Consider the following 18,533-nt stretch of genomic DNA (forward strand, 5'->3'; position numbering starts at 1 on the left):
CTAGACCCCCCAAGGAACTTATCTAGAAGCATAGTGAGCACTTTAAACCCCCAGGTGCTTCACAAATTGATCCGTAAAAATGAAAAAGTACTTTTTTTTCACAAAAAAATTATTTTAGCCTCAATTTTTTCATTTTCACATGGGCAACAGGATAAAATGGATCCTAAATATTGTTGGGCAATTTCTCCTGAGTACACCAATACCTCACATGTGGGGGTAAACCACTGTTTGGGCACATGGTAAGGCTCGGAAGGGAAGGAGCGCCATTTGACTTTTTGAATGAAAAATTATCTCCATCGTTAGCGGACACCATGTCGTGTTTGGAAAGCCCCTGTGTGCCTAAACATTGGAGCTCCTCCACAAGTGACCCCATTTTGGAAACTAGACCCCCCAAGGAACTCATCTAGAGGCATAGTGAGCACTTTAAACCCCCAGGTGCTTCACAAATTGATCCGCAAAAATGAAAAAGTACTTTTTTTTCACACAAAATTTCTTTTAGCCTCAATTTTTTCATTTTCACATGGGCAACAGGATAAAATGGATCCTAAAATTTGTTGGGCAATTTCTCCTGAGTATGCCGATACCTCATATGTGGGGGTAAACCACTGTTTGGGTGCACGGCAAGGCTCGGAAGGGGAGGCGTGCCATTTGACTTTTTGAATGGAAAATTAGCTCCAATCGTTAGCGGACACCATGTCGCATTTGGAGAGCCCCTGTGTGCCTAAACATTGGAGCTCCCCTACAAGTGACCCCATTTTGGAAACTAGACCCCCCAAGAAACTTATCTAGATGCATAGTGAGCACTTATAACCCCCAGGTGCTTCACAGAAGTTTATAACAAAGAGCCGTGAAAATAAAAAAATAATTTTTCTTTCCTCAAAAATGATTTTTAGCCCAGAATTTTTTATTTTCCCAAGGGTAATAGGAGAAATTGGACCCCAAATGTTGTTGTCCAGTTTGTCCTGAGTACGATGATACCCCATATGTGGGGGTAAACCACTGTTTGGGCGCACGGCAGGGCTCGGAAGGGAAGGCACGCCATTTGGCTTTTTGAATGGAAAATTAGCTCCAATCATTAGCGGACACCATGTTGCGTTTGGAGAGACCCTGTGTGCCTAAACATTGGAGCTCCCGCACAAGTGACCCCATTTTGGAAACTAGACCTCCCAAGGAACTAATCTAGATGTGTGGTGAGCACTTTGAACCCCCAAGTGCTTCACAGAAGTTTATAACGCAGAGCCATGAAAATAAAAAATAATTTTTCTTTTCTCAAAAATGATTTTTTAGCCCACAATTTTTTATTTTCCCAAGGGTAACAGGAGAAATTGGACCCCAAAAGTTGTTGTCCAGTTTCTCCTGAGTACGCTGATACCCCATATGTGGGGGTAAACCACTGTTTTGGCACACGTCGGGGTTCGGAAGGGAAGTAGTGACGTTTTGAAATGCAGACTTTGATGGAATGCTCTGCGGGCGTCAGGTTGCGTTTGCAGAGCCCCTGATGTGCCTAAACAGTAGGAACTCCCCACAATTGACTCCATTTTGGAAACTAGACCCCCAAGTTCCCCAAGGGAACTTATCTAGGTGTAGTGAGCACTTTGAACCCCCAAGTGCTTCACAGAAGTTTATAACGCAGAGCCGTGAAAATAAAAAATGTGTTTCCTTTCCTCAAAAATATTTTTTTAGCCCAGAATTTTTTTATTTTTGCAAGAGTAACAGGAGAAATTGGACCCCAAAAGTTGTTGTCCAGTTTCTCCTGAGTACGCTGATACCCCATATGTGGGGGTAAACCACTGTTTTGGCACACGTCGGGGTTCGGAAGGGAAGTAGTGACGTTTTGAAATGCAGACTTTGATGGAATGCTCTGCGGGCATCAGGTTGCGTTTGCAGAGCCCCTGATGTGCCTAAACAGTAGGAACTCCCCACAAGTGACTCCATTTTGGAAACTAGACCCCCAAGGGAACTTATCTAGATGTGTGGTGAGCACTTTGAACCCCCAAGTGCTTCACAGAAGTTTATAACGCAGAGCCGTGAAAATAAAAAATGTGTTTCCTTTCCTCAAAAATATTTTTTTAGCCCAGAATTTTTTATTTTTGCAAGAGTAACAGGAGAAATTGGACCCCAAAAGTTGTTGTCCAGTTTCTCCTGAGTACGCTGATACCCCATATGTGGGGGTAAACCACTGTTTGGGCACATGCCGGGGCTCGGAAGGGAAGTAGTGACGTTTTGGAATGCAGACTTTGATGGAATGGTCTGCGGGCATCATGTTACGTTTGCAGAGCCCCTGATATGCCTAAACAGTAGAAACCCCCCACAAGTGACCCCATTTTGGAAACTAGACCCCCCAAGGAACTTATCTAGATGTGTGGTGAGCACGTTGAACCCCCAAGTGCTTCACAGAAGTTTACAACGCAGAGCCGTGAAAATAAAAAATCATTTTTCTTTCCTCAAAAAAGATGTTTTAGCAAGCAATTTTTTATTTTCACAAGGGTAACAGGAGAATTTGGACCCCAATATTTGTTGCCCAGTTTGTTGTTAGTACGCTGATACCCCATATGTGGGGGTAAACCACTGTTTGGGCACACGTCAGGGCTCGGAAGGGAAGTAGTGACATTTGAAATGTAGACTTTGATGGAATGGTCTGCGGGCGTCACATTGCATTTGCAGAGCCCCTGATGTGCCTAAACAGTAGAAACACCCCACAAGTGACCCCATTTTGGAAACTAGACCCCCGAAGGAACTTATCTAGATGTGTGGTGAGCACTTTCAACCCCCAAGTGCTTCACAGAAGTTTATAACGCAGAGCCGTGAAAATAAAAAATAATTGTTCTTTCCTCAAAAATTATGTTTTAGCAAGTAATTTTTTATTTTTGCAAGGGTAACAGGAGAAATTGGACCCCAACAGTTGTTGCCCAGTTTGTCCTGAGTACGCTGGTACCCCAAATGTGGGGGTAAACCACTGTTTGGGCGCACGTCGGGGCTTGGAAGGGCGGGAGCACCATTTGACTTTTTGAACGCAAGATTGGCTGGAATCAATGGTGGCGCCATGTTGCGTTTGGAGACCCCTGATGTGCCTAAACAGTGGAAACCCCTCAATTCTAACTTCAACACTAACCCCAACACACCCCTAATCCTAATCCCAACTGTAGCCATAACCCTAATCACAACCCTAACCCCAACAAACCCCTAACCACAACCCTAACCGCAACACACCCGTAACCCTAATTCCAACCCTAATCCTAACCCTAATCCCAACCGTAACCCTAATCCCAACCCTAACCACAACTGTAACCCCAACACACCCCTAACCCTATCCGTAACCCTAACCACAAGCCTAATCTTAACCCTATTTCAAACCCTAGCCCTAATTCCAACCCTAACTCTAATTCCAACCCTAACCCTAAGGCTATGTGCCCACGTTGCGGATTCTTGTGAGATTTTTCCGCACAATTTTTGAAAAATCTGCAGGTAAAAGGCACTGCGTTTTACCTGCGGATTTACAGCAGATTTCCAGTGTTTTTTTGTGCGGATTTCACCTGCGGATTCCTATTGAGGAACAGGTGTAAAACGCTGCGGAATCCGCACAAAGAATTGACATGCTGCGGAAAATACAACGCAGCGTTTCTGCACGGAATTTTCCGCACCATGGGCACAGCGGATTTGGTTTTCCTTAGGTGTACATGGTACTGTAAACCTGATGGAAAACTGCTTCGAATTCGCAGCGGCCAATCCGCTGCGGATCCGCGGCCAATCCGCTGCGGATCCGCGGCCAATCCGCTGCCAATCCGCTGCGGATCCGCGGCCAATCCGCTGCCGATCCGCTGCGGATCCGCTGCCGATCCGCGGCCGATCCGCTGCGGATCCGCGGCCGATCCGCTGCGGATCCGCGGCCGATCCGCTGCGGATCCGCGGCCGATCCGCTGCGGATCCGCTGCGGATCCGCGGCCGATCCGCTGCGGATCCACGGCCGATCCGCGGCCGATCAGCTGCCGATCTGCTGCGGATCCGCGGCCGATCCGCTCTGTGTGCACATGCCATAACCCTACCCCTAACCCTACCCGTAACCCTAACCCTACCCCTAACCCTACCCCTAGTTCTAACCCTAGTTCTAACCCGAACCCTAGTGGAAAAAGAAAAACAAATATTTTCTTTATTTTATTATTGTCCCTACCTATGGGGGTGATAAAGAGGGGGGGTTTTTTTATTATTTTTTTATTTTGATCGCTGTGATAGAACCTACCACAGCGATCAAAATGTACTTTGCCGGCCGGCAGATGCGGCGGGCGCACTGCGCATGCGCCCGCCATTTTGGAAGATGGCGGCGCCCAGCGAGGAGGCGTACGGACACCGGGAGGATCGGTAAGTATGAAGGGGTGGTGGGGGGGTGTATTGGAGCACAGGGGGGGTGATTGGAGCACAGGGGGGGTGATCGGAGCACAGGGGGGAGCGGACAGCAGGACGGGGGAGCCGGCAGGCGGACGGAGGGGACCGGAGGACTAACGGAGGACTGGGGGGGCGATCGGTGGGTGTGGGGGGGGTGACTTCAGGTTTTCCAGCCATGGCCGATGATATTGCAGCATCGGCCATGGCTGGATTGTAATATTTCACCAGTTTTTTAGGTGAAATATTACAAATCGCTCTGATTGGCAGTTTCACTTTCAACAGCCAATCAGAGCGATCGTAGCCACGGGGGGGTGAAGTCACCCCCCCTGGGCTGAAGCACCACTCCCCCTCTCCCTGCAGATCGGGTAAAATAGGAGTTAACCCTTTCACCCGATCTGCAGGGACGCGATCATTCCATGACGCCACATAGGCGTCATGGGTCGGATTGGCACGGGTTTTCATGACGCCTACGTGGCGTCATGGGTCGGGAAGGGGTTAATGGTTTTAGGTTTATTATTGTGCGGTATTCTCCGCTCGGTTTTCTTATGGAGAACAGACTGGAGTAATGCCCCTGGAAGTGCTGATGATGGGGTACCGGTATTATGACGTGTAACTCTAAGAGTTCCTGTATGTCCGTTAGCAGTCTTTGATGTACTGCTGATGACTCCGTCTGTGTCAAACAGAATCTCTTGGGGGGTAGATGAGTAAACTCTATCTTGTACCCCTGTGCCACTGTCTGCAGAATCCACTGATTCTGAGTAATGTTCTGCCATCCCTCCAGGAAGTATTGTAGTCTTCCTCCTATATTGTTGGCGTCATTGTTTGCTGGGTCCTGATGACTGGTCTCGAAAGGAACCTCTTCCTCTGCCCCCTTTAGGGTAGCTCCATCTGCCGGACTTCCCTTTTCCTCTGTAGTCCTGTCTTGGGTGAGAGCGAGTTCTACGAAAAAATTGTGTCTTCTTTGGCTTCTCTTCAGGGAAGCCTTTTTTCTTATCGGACGCCTTCTCGAGTAGCTCGTCAAGGACTGGGCCGAACACGTGAGATCCTGAAAATGGAATCGAACACAGCTTGTTTTTGGATTGGGTATCTCCCGACCATGATCTCAGCCACAAGGCTCTTCTTGCTGCGTTTGACAGTGCATTGTTCCTGGCAGCAAAACGTACCGATTCCGCGGAAGCATCCGCCATAAAATCAGTTGCCATTTTCAGCACTGAAAGAGATTTTAGGATCTCTTCTCTTGGGGTTCTGTCTGTAATATGACTCTCCAACTCGTCTACCCAAAGACTCATAGACCTTGCAACAGAGGTAGCCGCTATGTTCGTTTTCATAATGGCGGCCGACGACTCCCAGGCTTTTTTGAGAAGATCTTCTGACCTCTTATCCATCGGATCCTTTAATCCTGATGAGTCCTCGAAGGGGATAGCTGTTTTCTTTGTGACCTTAGCCACAGGAAAATCAATCTTTGGAACCGATTCCCAGATTTTAGTTTCTTCTGGATCGAAGGGAAGACGGTACTTGAAGTCTCTCGGGACTACTAGTTTTTTTCCCACGTCTTCCCACTCTTCCATTATCATTGCTGTAATGTGGTTATTGACCGGAAAAACTCTATTTCTGCGAGTTCTTAGGCCCCCAAACATCTCCACTTGAACCGATAGTGGTTCAGACGAGTCCTCTATCTTCATGGTGCTTCTAACTGCTTTGAGCAGTATGTCCGTATTTTCGGATGAAAATCGGTATCTCTTCCGTTCTTCTGGTGATACCGAGGATGGACCCTGTTCCTCTGAGCCTGGATCGGAATACCCCGAGACCTCTCCTTCCTCGGAACTTAGGTCCATATCCCATCTGGGCCTTTTGGGTCGTGGAGACTGGGGTGGCACCATTGTAGACACCGTAGCTTGGACTTCGTCTCGAATCATGGTTTTAATATTATCCAGTAACGAAGCCTGTTCATCCTTTAGAAGTTTAGCGATACATTTTTCGCATAACTTCTTTTTATAGCCATCGGGAAGCTTGACGGTGCATAACGGACATCTGGTGGACCTTTTCTTAACAGTCGGCCTTTCAGAAGTGTCCTTGTCCTGTAAACGTAAGGGAGACCCCTGTAGCTACGGATCTAAGGCACTGTAATGTTTCCCATACCACGTATTATTCACATGGTCCATGGGCAGCTCTAAGGAATGGACGTCTGGACGACTAGCACCTTCCATTTTATCTGAGTCAAGTGTGCTGTCAGTTGTCCGTCATTTAAGTAGTCAGTCTTCCCCAGCTTCATGACATCTGATTCGTCCTCCTTCCGAGCTCAGCTGCTGGCGTCCATGGTGATTACAGGTCCCCAGCTGTATTGCACATGCGTCATCTGGAACGCACGCCGACAGCCTGGGACCAAGATCCGGCGAAAAATCCGGTGTTGTCTGGCCTCTCTGTTTGCTCCCCCAGCCTCCCGGCGCCCCGGAAATGCTCCGCGCCGCCGACCCCGGGAATCCGGCCACGCCCCCCGGAAGTCACCGAAGCGCCGGACCGGAAGTCCGGGGAACGACGCCAGCAACGGCCGCACGTGGAGACGAGGGAGCCGGACACCTGCAGCAGCAGCCGCTGCCTCAGAGCCCCTTTGTGAGGGGATGAGGCCGCGTGTGGGAGCACCCAGCTCTACCTCTGTCGGTGGAGGGACCTCTGTCGGTATCCTGCGACTTGGGGAGTCCCAGACTCCCGCGGCCAGAGCCCCCTTCAGGAGGATGGGACCGCACTCAGGAGCTCCTGCTCAACCGAGCCTGCCTGCGACCGAAGCGCCGCTTCCAATCAGGTAACCCTGATCTTCCATAGATCTCTCCTGCGTCTGTCCCTGATAGGGACAGGAAAAACACTGAAGGGTGGAGGTGGAGAGGGGCTATTTAACCTCTTCTGTGTTCCTGTCCCTATCAAGGATATGAAGAGCAACCTCCTTGTGGTGCTGTCATAAGGGACGACCTGGAAAAACGTAATTCTGGCGTTTCGATTTTTTTTGTCGCTTTGATTTTTTTTTATTGTTTTATTTTGAATGGGGTGAAAGGTGGGGTGAGAAACTTTTATATATATATATATATATATATATATATATATATATATATATATATATATATATATATATATATATATATATTTATTTTTTTTATTCATATTTTTTAAAACATTCATTATTACTTTTGCCATGCTTCAACAGCCTAGAATAGGCTAAAAGCTGGCACAACTCGATCGGCTCTGCTACATAGCAGCGAAGCATAGATTGCTCCTATGTAGCTGAATTACTGCATTCCTACGAGCACAGGGTGGCGCTCACAGCAATCCGGCAACAACAACCATATAGGTCTTCAATAGACCTCTGGTTGTCATGCCGATGCATCGCTGACCCCCGATCACGTGACTGGAGTCAGTGATGCGCTCATTTCCGGCCCGATGCCCGAAAGCGCTAGTTAAATGCCGCTGTCAGCGTTTGACAGCGGCATTTAACTAGTTAATAGCGGCGGGTGGATCGCGATTTCACCCACTGCTATTGCAGGCACATGTCAGCTATACAAAACAGCTAACATGTCCCGGCTTTGATGCGGGCTCACCGCCGGAGCCCACATCAAAGCGGGGGTTCTGACCTCGGACGTACTATCCTGTCCGAGGTCAGAAAGGGGTTAAGAGGCCAAAAGGACACATTTTTAGCCTCCATTAGGAAAATGGGGCCCTATTGCTACCAGTGCTGTGGAATCAGAGTCGGAGCCCTGACTGCTACGAACATGGGGTCTTAGGGTGAGGTGAGCATAGCCTAACCGGAAATGATCACCGGGCCCGCGATGCGCTCAGGAGCCCCCCCTGGATGAAAAACTCACCGCCGGATGTCTGAGGGTTCCGGGTCTACTCCTTAAGGAAGTGATGGGCAGAGCTGCTACTCTGCACGCAGGTCAGGGCTGCAATAGGGGCGGTGCAGGAACCCTCAATCCACCATCCCTTTGAGAGGGAGGAGGAGAGGGACCGTCCAGCTCCCTGCAGCACCGCTGTTCCATCAGTGGTGGTGCAGTGGGAGCAGCACGGACGCCATGGGAGGGGAGAGCCTCTGTGTATCCTAAGTGTGTGCTCCCCTAGGATTTCACAGGACAGGTTGTCCGGCTGTGGCCTGACTCAGAAGGGGGTACATGGAGGTGACACTACTCCGTGTTCCCGTCTGTTGATGCTGCGGGAAGATTGGCGCCCTGAAGGGAACCGTCGCTCCTAAAATAGCTCAGGCCTGGGATCCCACATCGCAGGAGAGGATGCGGGGAGGCGACACTGGCCGTGCTCACCTGCTGTTTGGGGGAGATCGGCCCCTTGAAAGGGTCCGTCGCCCCAGTCTTCCTCTTGCCCATAAAGGTTTATAAAAAATATAAAAATAAAAAAGGTATGGTCTGAATAGCAGACCCCAGTGTGCCTCCTACGGACACTAAGCATGAACTGGTTCTATCCGCAGCCAGTGGGCGGTGTATACTGCAGAGGAGGAGCGAACCCTTTTTGTATCCACTTAGTGGCAGCCTCCTAGTGGCAGCAGCATACACCCACGGTCATGTGTCCCCCAATGTGGCGAAGGAGAAAACTAGATTAGGATTATTCTATTTTCCAATAACATAAAGAAGTTGTCCACCATTTGGGATTTCTTTTTGTTACTTAAATGAATGTATTTTTTGCACTTTTGGGCTTCAATAAGAATGTTTGCCTTCTAAAACCTCTGCATTGCACCATCTATGGCTGGCAGGAGAACGAGTTAACTGAAAATCCATCAGTCAGGCCATTACCGTGGTGTGATAGGGAGTTTGTAACACTTCTCTGTCTTCTTCTGAGCTCCTCGCAGATGATTAATAACCACAGACCACATGAAAGTTGAATGGAAACAAAGAGCTTGTAAAAGGCAAACAATGCAAAATTTTCAATGAAAACAAATGGTAAAAATGTTTTTTTAGTTAAAAAACACGTGCATAAAAAAAAAAGAAAAAAAAAGGCGAACTCCAACTATTCTGATATTGACGATCTGTATGAAGGGCAAGTCATCAATATCTTTGTCGTGGACAACTCCTCCTAATTCGTTCACACAGGATGGTTGTTATGTTGATTTCTTGGGAAGAGTTGCACATAAAGCAGCTGGATTGGTAAAATCTGAGAAAATTTTTCACGAGGATAATGATCAGTATGTGGGTTATTAAATCTGCAGCAAATTAATTTATGTCACAGATTTATTGCAATCTTTTTTCTATAGGGGAGTAAAAATCAGCAACAAATCTAAAATGAAATATTTTCTGGCAGATTTTTCACACGACGTGGGTATTTTACAGTCATGCCAGTAACACCAGACATGCCAAACTATACCTGAGTTTGGTTTTCCTTTCATCATGGAAGCGGTTTACAAACTTGTTGGCCTGGCTCTGCAGCGCCCCTCGGAGGGACATGCTTCTCCTACCGCAGATTTTCTCTGTATCCTGGACAAACTCTTCAACTGATCGGGACAAGGACACAAACTCTGAGGAGTTCAGCTTCTCAAGAAACCCGTCCTAGAAAAAAGAAGCAGAAACACTATATAACGGACTGATCAGACTTAGGGTACTGTCACACAGTGCAATTTTGATCGCTACGACGGTACGATTCGTGACGTTCTAGCGATATCGTTACGATATCGCAGTGTCTGACACGCAGCAGCGATCAGGGACCCTGCTGAGAATCGTACGTCGTAGCAGATCGTTTGGAACTTTCTTTCGTCGCTTGATCACCCGCTGACATCGCTGGATCGTTGTGTGTGACAGCGATCCAGCGATGTGTTCGCTTGTAACCAGGGTAAACATCGGGTAACTAAGCGCAGGGCCGCGCTTAGTAACCCGATGTTTACCCTGGTTACCAGCGTAAACGTAAAAAAAAACAAACAGTACATACTTACATTCCGGTGTCTGTCCTCCAGCGTCTCAGCTTCTCTGCACTGTGTGAGCGCCTGCCGGCCGGAAAGCGAGCACAGCGGTGACGTCACCGCTCTGCTTTCCGGCTATGGTGCTTACACAGTGCAGAGAAGCAGAACGTCGGGGACAGACACCGGAATGTAAGTATGTACTGTTTGTTTTTTTTACGTTTACGCTGGTAACCAGGGTAAACATCGGGTTACTAAGCGCGGCCCTGCGCTTAGTAACCCGATGTTTACCCTGGTTACCCGGGGACTTCGGCATCGCTCCAGCGCCGTGATTGCAAAGTGTGACCGCAGTCTACGACGCTGGAGCGATAATCATACGACGCTGCGACGTCACGGATCGTGCCGTCGTAGCGATCAAAATTGCACTGTGTGACAGTACCCTTAGCCGGGCTCGCTGACACAAAGCAGCAAACCTTCTGATGCAATTCACACGGTAATAGAGTCAGATAATACAATTCTCATTGCCTGCAGCGATCACAAAGGGAGACACAGGTGGGATTAATAACGGAGTCCAATGGGAAATGTATAAATTATTAGGTCGTTAGCTCCCCCTGTAATAGCTGCAGACAGCAGACAGCACCTCTATGGCCCTGCTCAGAAAAGTAGGATTTGGAAAGCTGTATAAGAAGAAAATACATAACATTTTGGACCGATTTGGATAATAAAAGGAAATTGTGCCCCTAGGAAACAGCAATTTCTCAAAGTACAGTGTTTACTTCCTACACACGACCTGCATGGAAAGATGCGGGAAGCTCACCCCGCCGTGTGCTAAGAATGACAAGTCCCAATTGTTGGTTGTTCCTGAATAGTGCCCACAAGTCCCACAGGCGCTCAACGTGACTTACTTGGGTCAAATGCGTTACTCATTAGCCTATATTCTTTCATCTGAATTTTTGTCTTGAAGATTAATCACCAGCGAGAGGAACATTACAGTTTTTAATTTGTAGGTTTCGCATTCCTCCAATAAACAATGTAATGTGTGCTACTTCATCTTAAATGGGTTATCTCAGAAGAAACATTTATGCCATATTCAGCGGCACGGATAGAACAAATGTCTGAGAAATGAGGGTCATACATCTAAGAACCGCACTTGGGTCCAAATACGAGGTCCCGGGAGGAGAGATGGCAGCTCACGCGTCAGCTCTCTCCTCTCATGGCTATGGGAGTTCTGTCATTCATCAACCAATGCAAACGCTCTCCAGACACATCACTTTTAAATGGATATTTCACTAATTAATGCAAGTCATATACTGTACAGGTGCTTCGTACTAAATTATAATAGCATCAAAAAGTTAATTATTTCAGTTCTTCAATAGAAAAACTGAAATTGATATATTATATACAGTGGGTACGGAAAGTATTCAGACCCCTTTAAATTTTTCACTCTGTTTCATTGCAGCCATTTGGTAAACTCAAAAAAGTTCCTTTTTTCTCATTAACCCCTTAATCCCATATGACGTACTATCCCGTCGAGGTGACCTGGGACTTAATTCCCATTGACAGGATAGTACGTCATATGTGATCGGCCGTGCTCACGGGGGGAGCGCGGCCGATCGCAGCCGGGTGTCAGCTGATTATCGCAGCTGACATCCGGCACTATGTGCCAGGAGCGGTCACGGACCGCTCCTGGCACATTAACCCCCGGCACACTGCGATCAAACATGATCGCAGTGTTCCAGCGGCATAGGGAAGCATCGCGCCGGGAGGGGGCTCCCTGCGTGCTTCCCTGAGACCCTCGGAGCAACGCGATGGATCGCATTGCTCCGAAGGGTCTCCTACCTCCACCCTGCAGGCCCCGGATCCAATATGGCCACAAGGCTGCTTCCAGGTCCTGCAGGGAGGTGGCTTGCAAGCGCCTGCTCAGAGCAAGCGCTTGCAAGCATCTCTGAACTGCCTGTCAGATCGCTGATCTGACACAGTGCATTGCAAAGTGTCAGATCAGCGATCTGACCCTATAACATGATGACCCCCCCCGGGGCAATGTTGTTAAGTAAAAAAAAAAAAAATAGTCAAAGATGTATATATATATATATATATATATATATATATTGTTCCCATAAATACATTTCTTTATCAAAAAACTAAACAAACAATAGAGGTACACATATTTAGTATCGCCACGTCCATAACGACCCGACCGATAAAACTGTCCCACTAGTTAACCCCTTCAGTGATCACCGTTAAAAAAGAAAAACGAGGCAAAAAACAACGCTTTATTATCATACCGCCGAACAAAAAGTGGAATAACACGTGATCAAAAAATATGGATATAAATAACCATGGTACCGCTGAAAAAATCATCTTGTCCCACAAAAAACGACCCACCATACAGCATTATCAGCGAAAAAATAAAAAAGTTATAGTCCTCAGAATAAAGCTATGCAAAAATAATTATTTTTTCTATAAAATAGTTTTTATCGCATAAACGCGCCAAAACATTAAAAACATTATATAAAAAAAAATGATATAAATGAGGTATCGCTGTAATCGTACTGACCCGAAGAATAAAACTGCTTTATCCATTTTACCAAACGTGGAACGGTATAAACGCGCCCCCAAAAGAAATTAATGAATAGCTGGTTTTTGGTCATTCTGCCTCACAAAAATCGGAATAAAAAGCGATCAAAAAATGTCACGTGCCTGAAAATGTTACCAATAAAAACGTCAACTCGTCCCACAAAAAACAAGACCTCACATGACTCTGTGGACCAAAATATGGAAAAATTATAGCTCTCAAAATGTGGTAACGCAAAAAATATTTTTTGCAATAAAAAGCGTCTTTTAGGGTGTGACAGCTGCCAATCATAAAAATCCGCTAAAAAAACCGCTATAAATAGTAAATCAAACCCCCCTTCATCACCCCCTTAGTTAGAAAAAATAAAAAACATTTATTTATTTCCATTTTCCCATTAGGGTTAGGGTTGGGGCTAGGGTTGGGGTTGGGGCTAAAGTTAGGGTTAGGGTTGGGGCTAAAGTTAGGGTTTGGATTACATTTACAGTTGGAAATAGGGTTGGGAATAGGGTTATGGGTGTGTCAGGGTTAGGGGTGTGGTTAGGGTTACCGATGAGATTAGGGTTAGGAGTGTGTTTGGATTAGGGTTTCAGTTATAATTGGGGGGGGTCTACTGTTTAGGCACATCAGGGGTTCTCCAAACGCGACATGGCGTCCGATGTCAATTCCAGCCAATTCTGCGTTGAAAAAGAAAACAGTGCTCCTTCCCTTCCGAGCTCTCCCGTGTGCCCAAACAGGGGTTTACCCCAACATATGGGGTATCAGCGTACTCAGGACACATTGGACAACAACTTTTGGTGTTCAATTTTAACTGTAACCCTTGGAAAAACACAAAACTTGGGGCTAAAACACAATTTTTGTGGAAAAAAAAGGTTTTTTTATTTTCACGGCTCTGCGTTATTAATAGTAGTGAAACACTTGGGGGTTCAAAGTTCTCACAACACATCTAGATAAGTTCCTTGGGGGGTCTAGTTTCCAATATGGGGTCACTTGTGGGGGGGTTGTACTGTTTAGGTACATTAGGGGCTCTGCAAACGCAATGTGACGCCTGCAGACCATTCCATCTAAGTCTGCATTCCAAATGGCGCTCCTTCCCTTCCGAGCTCTCCCATGCGCCCAAACGGTGGTTCCCCCCACATATGGGGTATCAGCGTACTCAGGACAAATTGGACAACAACTTTTGGGGTCCAATTTCTCCTGTTACCCTTGGGAAAATACAAAACTGGGGACTAAAAAATAATTTTTGTGGGAATTTTTTTTTTTTTCACGGCTCTGCGTTATAAACTGTAGTGAAACACTTGGGGGTTCAAAGTTCTCACAAAACATCTAGATAAGTTCCTTGGGGGGTCTAGTTTCCAACATGGGTGTTGTTATATAGACAGGTGTGTGCCTTTCCAAATCAAGTCCTATCAGTTTAATTAAACACAGGTGGCCTCCAATGAAGGAGTAGAACCATCTCAAGGAGGATCACAAGGAAATGGACAGCATGTGACTTAAATATGAGTGTCTGAGCAAAGGGTCTTAATACTTATGACCATGTGATATTTCAGTTTTTCTTTTTTAATAAATTTGCAAAAATGTCTACATTTCTGTTTTTTCAGTCAAGATGGGGTGCAGAATGTACATTAATGTGAACTTTTTTGAATTTACCAAATGGCTGCAATGAAACAAAGAGTGAAAAATTTAAAGGGGTCTGAATACTTTCCATACCCACTGTCAAATGTTTATTTCTGTTATTGTTGATGATTATGGCTTACAGCCAATGAAAACCCAAAAGTCATTATCTCAGTAAATTAGAATACTTTATAACACCAGCTTGAAAAATGATTTTAAAATCAGAAATGTTGGCGTACTGAAATGTATGTTCAGTAAATGCACTCAATACTAGGTCAGGGCTCCTTTTCCATCAATTACTGCATCAATGCGGCGTGGCATAGAGGTGATCAGCCTGTGGCACTGCTGAGGTGTTATGGAAGCCCAGGTTGCTTTGATAGCAGCCTTCAGCTCGTCTGCATTGTTGGATCTGGTGTCTCTCATCTTGCTCTTGACAATGCTCCATAGATTCTCTGTGGGGTTAAGGTCAGGCGAGTTTGCTGGCCAATCAAGCACAGTGATACTGTTGTTTTTAAACAGGTATTGGTACTTTTGGCAGTGTGGACAGGTGCCAAGTCCTGCTGGAGAATGAAATTTCCATCTCCAAATAGCTTGTCGGCAGAGGGAAACATGAAGTGTTCTAACATTTCCTGGTAGACGGCTTTGGTCTTGATAAAACACAGTGGACCTACACCAGCAGATGACATGGCTCCTCAAACCATCACTGATTGTGGAAACTTCACACTAGACCTCCAGCAGCTTGGATTGTGGCCTCTCCACTCTTCCTCCAGACTTTGGGACCTTGATTTCCAAATGAAATGCAAAATTTACTTTCATCTGAAAACAACACCTTGGTCCACTGAGCAGCAGTCCAGTTCTTTTTCTCCTTGGCCCAGGTAAGACGCTTCTGGCATTGTCTATTGGCCATGAGTGGCTTGACACAAGGAATGCGACACTTGTAGCCCATGTCCTGGATACGTCTGTGTGTGGTGGCTCTTGAAGCAATGACTCCAGCAGCAGTCAACTCCTTGTGAATCTTCCCCCAATTTTTGAATGGCCTTTTCTTAACAATCCTTTCAAGGCTGCGGTTATCCCGGTTGCTTGTGCACCTTTTTCTACCACACTTTTTCCTTCCACTCAACTTTCCAAGACCTTTTGTGGCTGACCCTCCTTGTGGAGTGTGTCAATGACTGCCTTCTGGACATCTGTCAAGTCAGCAGTCTTCCCCATGATTGTGGAGCCTGCAGAAACAGACTAAGGCTGGTTTCACATTTGCGGTTGTGTCCGCAGCATTTCTGACGCATGCGTCTTGATTTCCTACCTTTAACATTGTAGAGGCAGGTGCATGCGTTAGCTCGCGTTTGCTTACGCATGCGTATTTTCGTGGTGTGCGGCTGGCACACCATGTTAGAATTTTTTTGGCATCAAATTTCCTCCGCCATTCGCATGCGGACGCTTGAGGAAGGAGTGCGTCAAAACAACGCATTACAGTCTATTGGAACGCAAGGACATGCGTTCGCTTGCGTTTGCACAAGGGTCTATATACAGAAATCCCATGTGTTAATGAAATTCTCCTTGAAAAAAATTTTCATAACAAACGCATGGGCATAAACAACATGAACGCATGCAAAAACACATGCAAACGTTGCGGTTTTTTATCCGTCATGCGTAAGTTGATGCGGATAAAAAAGCAACATTATCATGCAGTTTCCATGCATTTTTGCCATGCGGTTGAGTACGAAACGCTGCAGACCGCAAATGTGAACCTAGCCTAAGGGGCCTTTTTAAACGCTTAGGAAGCCTTTGCAGGTGTTTTTTGTTAATGATTTTAATTTACTGAGATAATGACTTTTGGGTTTTCATTGGCTGTAAGCCATAATCATCAACGTTAACAGAAATAAACACATGAAATAGATCACTCTGTAATGACTCTATATGAGTTTCACTTTTTGTATTGAAGAACCGAAATAAATTAACTTTTTGATGATATGCTAATTTAGTGAGAAGCACTCGTGTAAGGCTTGCATTAATTATTGAAATATCCATTAAAAAGTGATGTGTCTCTGGAGAGCGTTTGCATTGGCTGATGAATGACAGAACTCCTGGAGTAGAGAGTGAGCAACCAACAGACATCTTCCCACAGCTCCCGGGCAGGGGGAAGAAAAAACTAGCCAGACATGTGGTATGGTCAGACTATGTCCCTGCACGGTCAGACACAGCCATTACACAGTACACAGCAGGGGCACATTTATAAGATTATCTCAGCACAGGATCATTTTATTTAAACACATCCAATTGTGGAAATTATTATTATTATTATTATTCCAAGATCTATTGATTAATATCAATTTTTGTTCAAGAGAAAACCCCTGTAAGTGTCCCTCCCCCGCCTCATACATGAAAGATTGCCATCAGGACACACTACAAGTGATCTTATGTGCATGGCACAATTTTCACAAATGCATTCTTTGGCCCATCGGCAACTTTTTCACAAAAAAAGAAAGAAAAAAAAAACCGAGTCCATTATTTCCTTGCTGGAAAACAATGTAAGAAATGTATCACGTACCTTGCTTCTCACCAGTAGGAACTTGACGCAGCGGTCGTGACAAATGTCAGAGGCGTTGTACAGAAGCTCCTGTATATTGTTTGCAATTTTCCCAAGTTCCAGGTCTGTTAATTTTAGGTCCTCAGTCATCCTTTAAAAAAGGCAGAATATATGTACAAGGATTAATTCAGTTCGGTCTTTACAGCCAGAAAAGGGTAAAAAGTCACCCTATTACATAAGGCAGCAATGACGTTAATGCAAATAACCATCTTTAATAATGAATGAGAACGATACTGTGCTGAAAATAGCAGAGAGACAGCTGCGGAGACATCCAGGGATGTAATAAATCACCCCATTAATGATTTAGGAATCCTGAAATGATCCATTGTCACCAAGATAAGGTTCATTTTGGAAAGCCGCTGCCTGCTGTGAAAACGGTGAAATACTTTATATAAAATCGTGGGGCTATAGATTACAATGAATGCTATTACACATGATAATACAATAGAGTACAACTGCGAGGGCTGATCCACAGAGTGGTAATAGCAGAGTCTTTTTTATGCTATTGCGGAGTGGGGCAAAATTAAATATATTTGCATAAGGTTGCGCAGGAGACTTAACATGCGGTCGCATAAGAGAAGCCAATGCATAAAGTTTTTGCCTTAATTTTGATCATGATGGTCACTAAAGGGCTTTATTCCTGCTAATAAACAGTTTGCTTGCTGACTCTATGCTTTGGAGTCTGCTCATGTCACGCTGAAGCTGCCTTTGCTTGTACCCTAGAACAGAGGTGTCAAACTGCATTTCTCGAGGGCTGCCAACAGGTCATGTTTTCAGGATTTCCTTAGCATTTCACAAGGTGCTGGAATCATTCTGTCCAGGTGATTAAATTAGCACCTGTGCAATACAAGGAAATCCTGAAAACATGACCTGATGGCAGCCCTCGAGGAATGCAGTTTGACACCTCTGCCCTAGAACATCTCACAATTCGGGCCAGCACAACCTTAGCCACTGGACTGAACTGTCAATAATTGTCAGCCCACCGCCCCAGACAGGCAGAAAGCCAGAAGGCAGAGGAGTGGTGTGCTCCTGGAGAAAAGAAGAGGAGACAACCCCTTTAAAGGCTACAGTCAATAGGGGCCGCAGCATCTACAGTGGTTTCAGAAGAAGGATCATCACCCCCAAAACCACATGTGATCATGGCGTGATACTGGGGTGTGACAGTAGCAAAAAACAAATAATACATTCAAAACCTCTTACAAAATACCTATTTTAAGAAGTCAATATTAAAAAATGCACAATTAGCATCCCCGTATAATATATATTTACATACTAAAAAATGCCATAATTGAATTGCTGTTTTTTGTGTCCTAGGTCTCCAAAAAAACCAAATAAAAAAAAACCAAATAAAAAACGTAATCAAAAAGTTAAGCATCGAAAATTGGTAACCAATAAATACTAGAAATTATCCAGCAAAAAAAAACAGGCCCAAGTATGTCTATGTTGACATAAAAAATAAAAAAGTTATAGGCAATGAGGAAAAAACAACAAGAAAAAAAATA

The 18,533-nt window shown here is 45.6% G+C and overlaps 1 protein-coding gene across 2 annotated transcripts in view; it reads right to left on the reverse strand.

Moving 5' to 3' along the window:
* VPS54 (VPS54 subunit of GARP complex) overlaps window positions 1-18,533 on the reverse strand; it is an 85,653-nt gene that overhangs the window by 19,464 nt on the left and 47,656 nt on the right. For both annotated transcript variants that reach the window (XM_077282506.1, XM_077282507.1), the window contains exons 13-14: window positions 16,993-17,122; window positions 9,736-9,917 (exon numbers count right to left, since the gene is read on the reverse strand). In XM_077282506.1, coding sequence (XP_077138621.1) covers window positions 9,736-9,917; window positions 16,993-17,122 — 312 coding nt within the window. The remainder of the gene's footprint in view (window positions 1-9,735; window positions 9,918-16,992; window positions 17,123-18,533) is intronic.

Source organism: Ranitomeya variabilis, chromosome 2 (assembly GCF_051348905.1).
Source record: "Ranitomeya variabilis isolate aRanVar5 chromosome 2, aRanVar5.hap1, whole genome shotgun sequence".
NCBI classification, from domain to species: Eukaryota; Metazoa; Chordata; class Amphibia; order Anura; family Dendrobatidae; genus Ranitomeya; species Ranitomeya variabilis.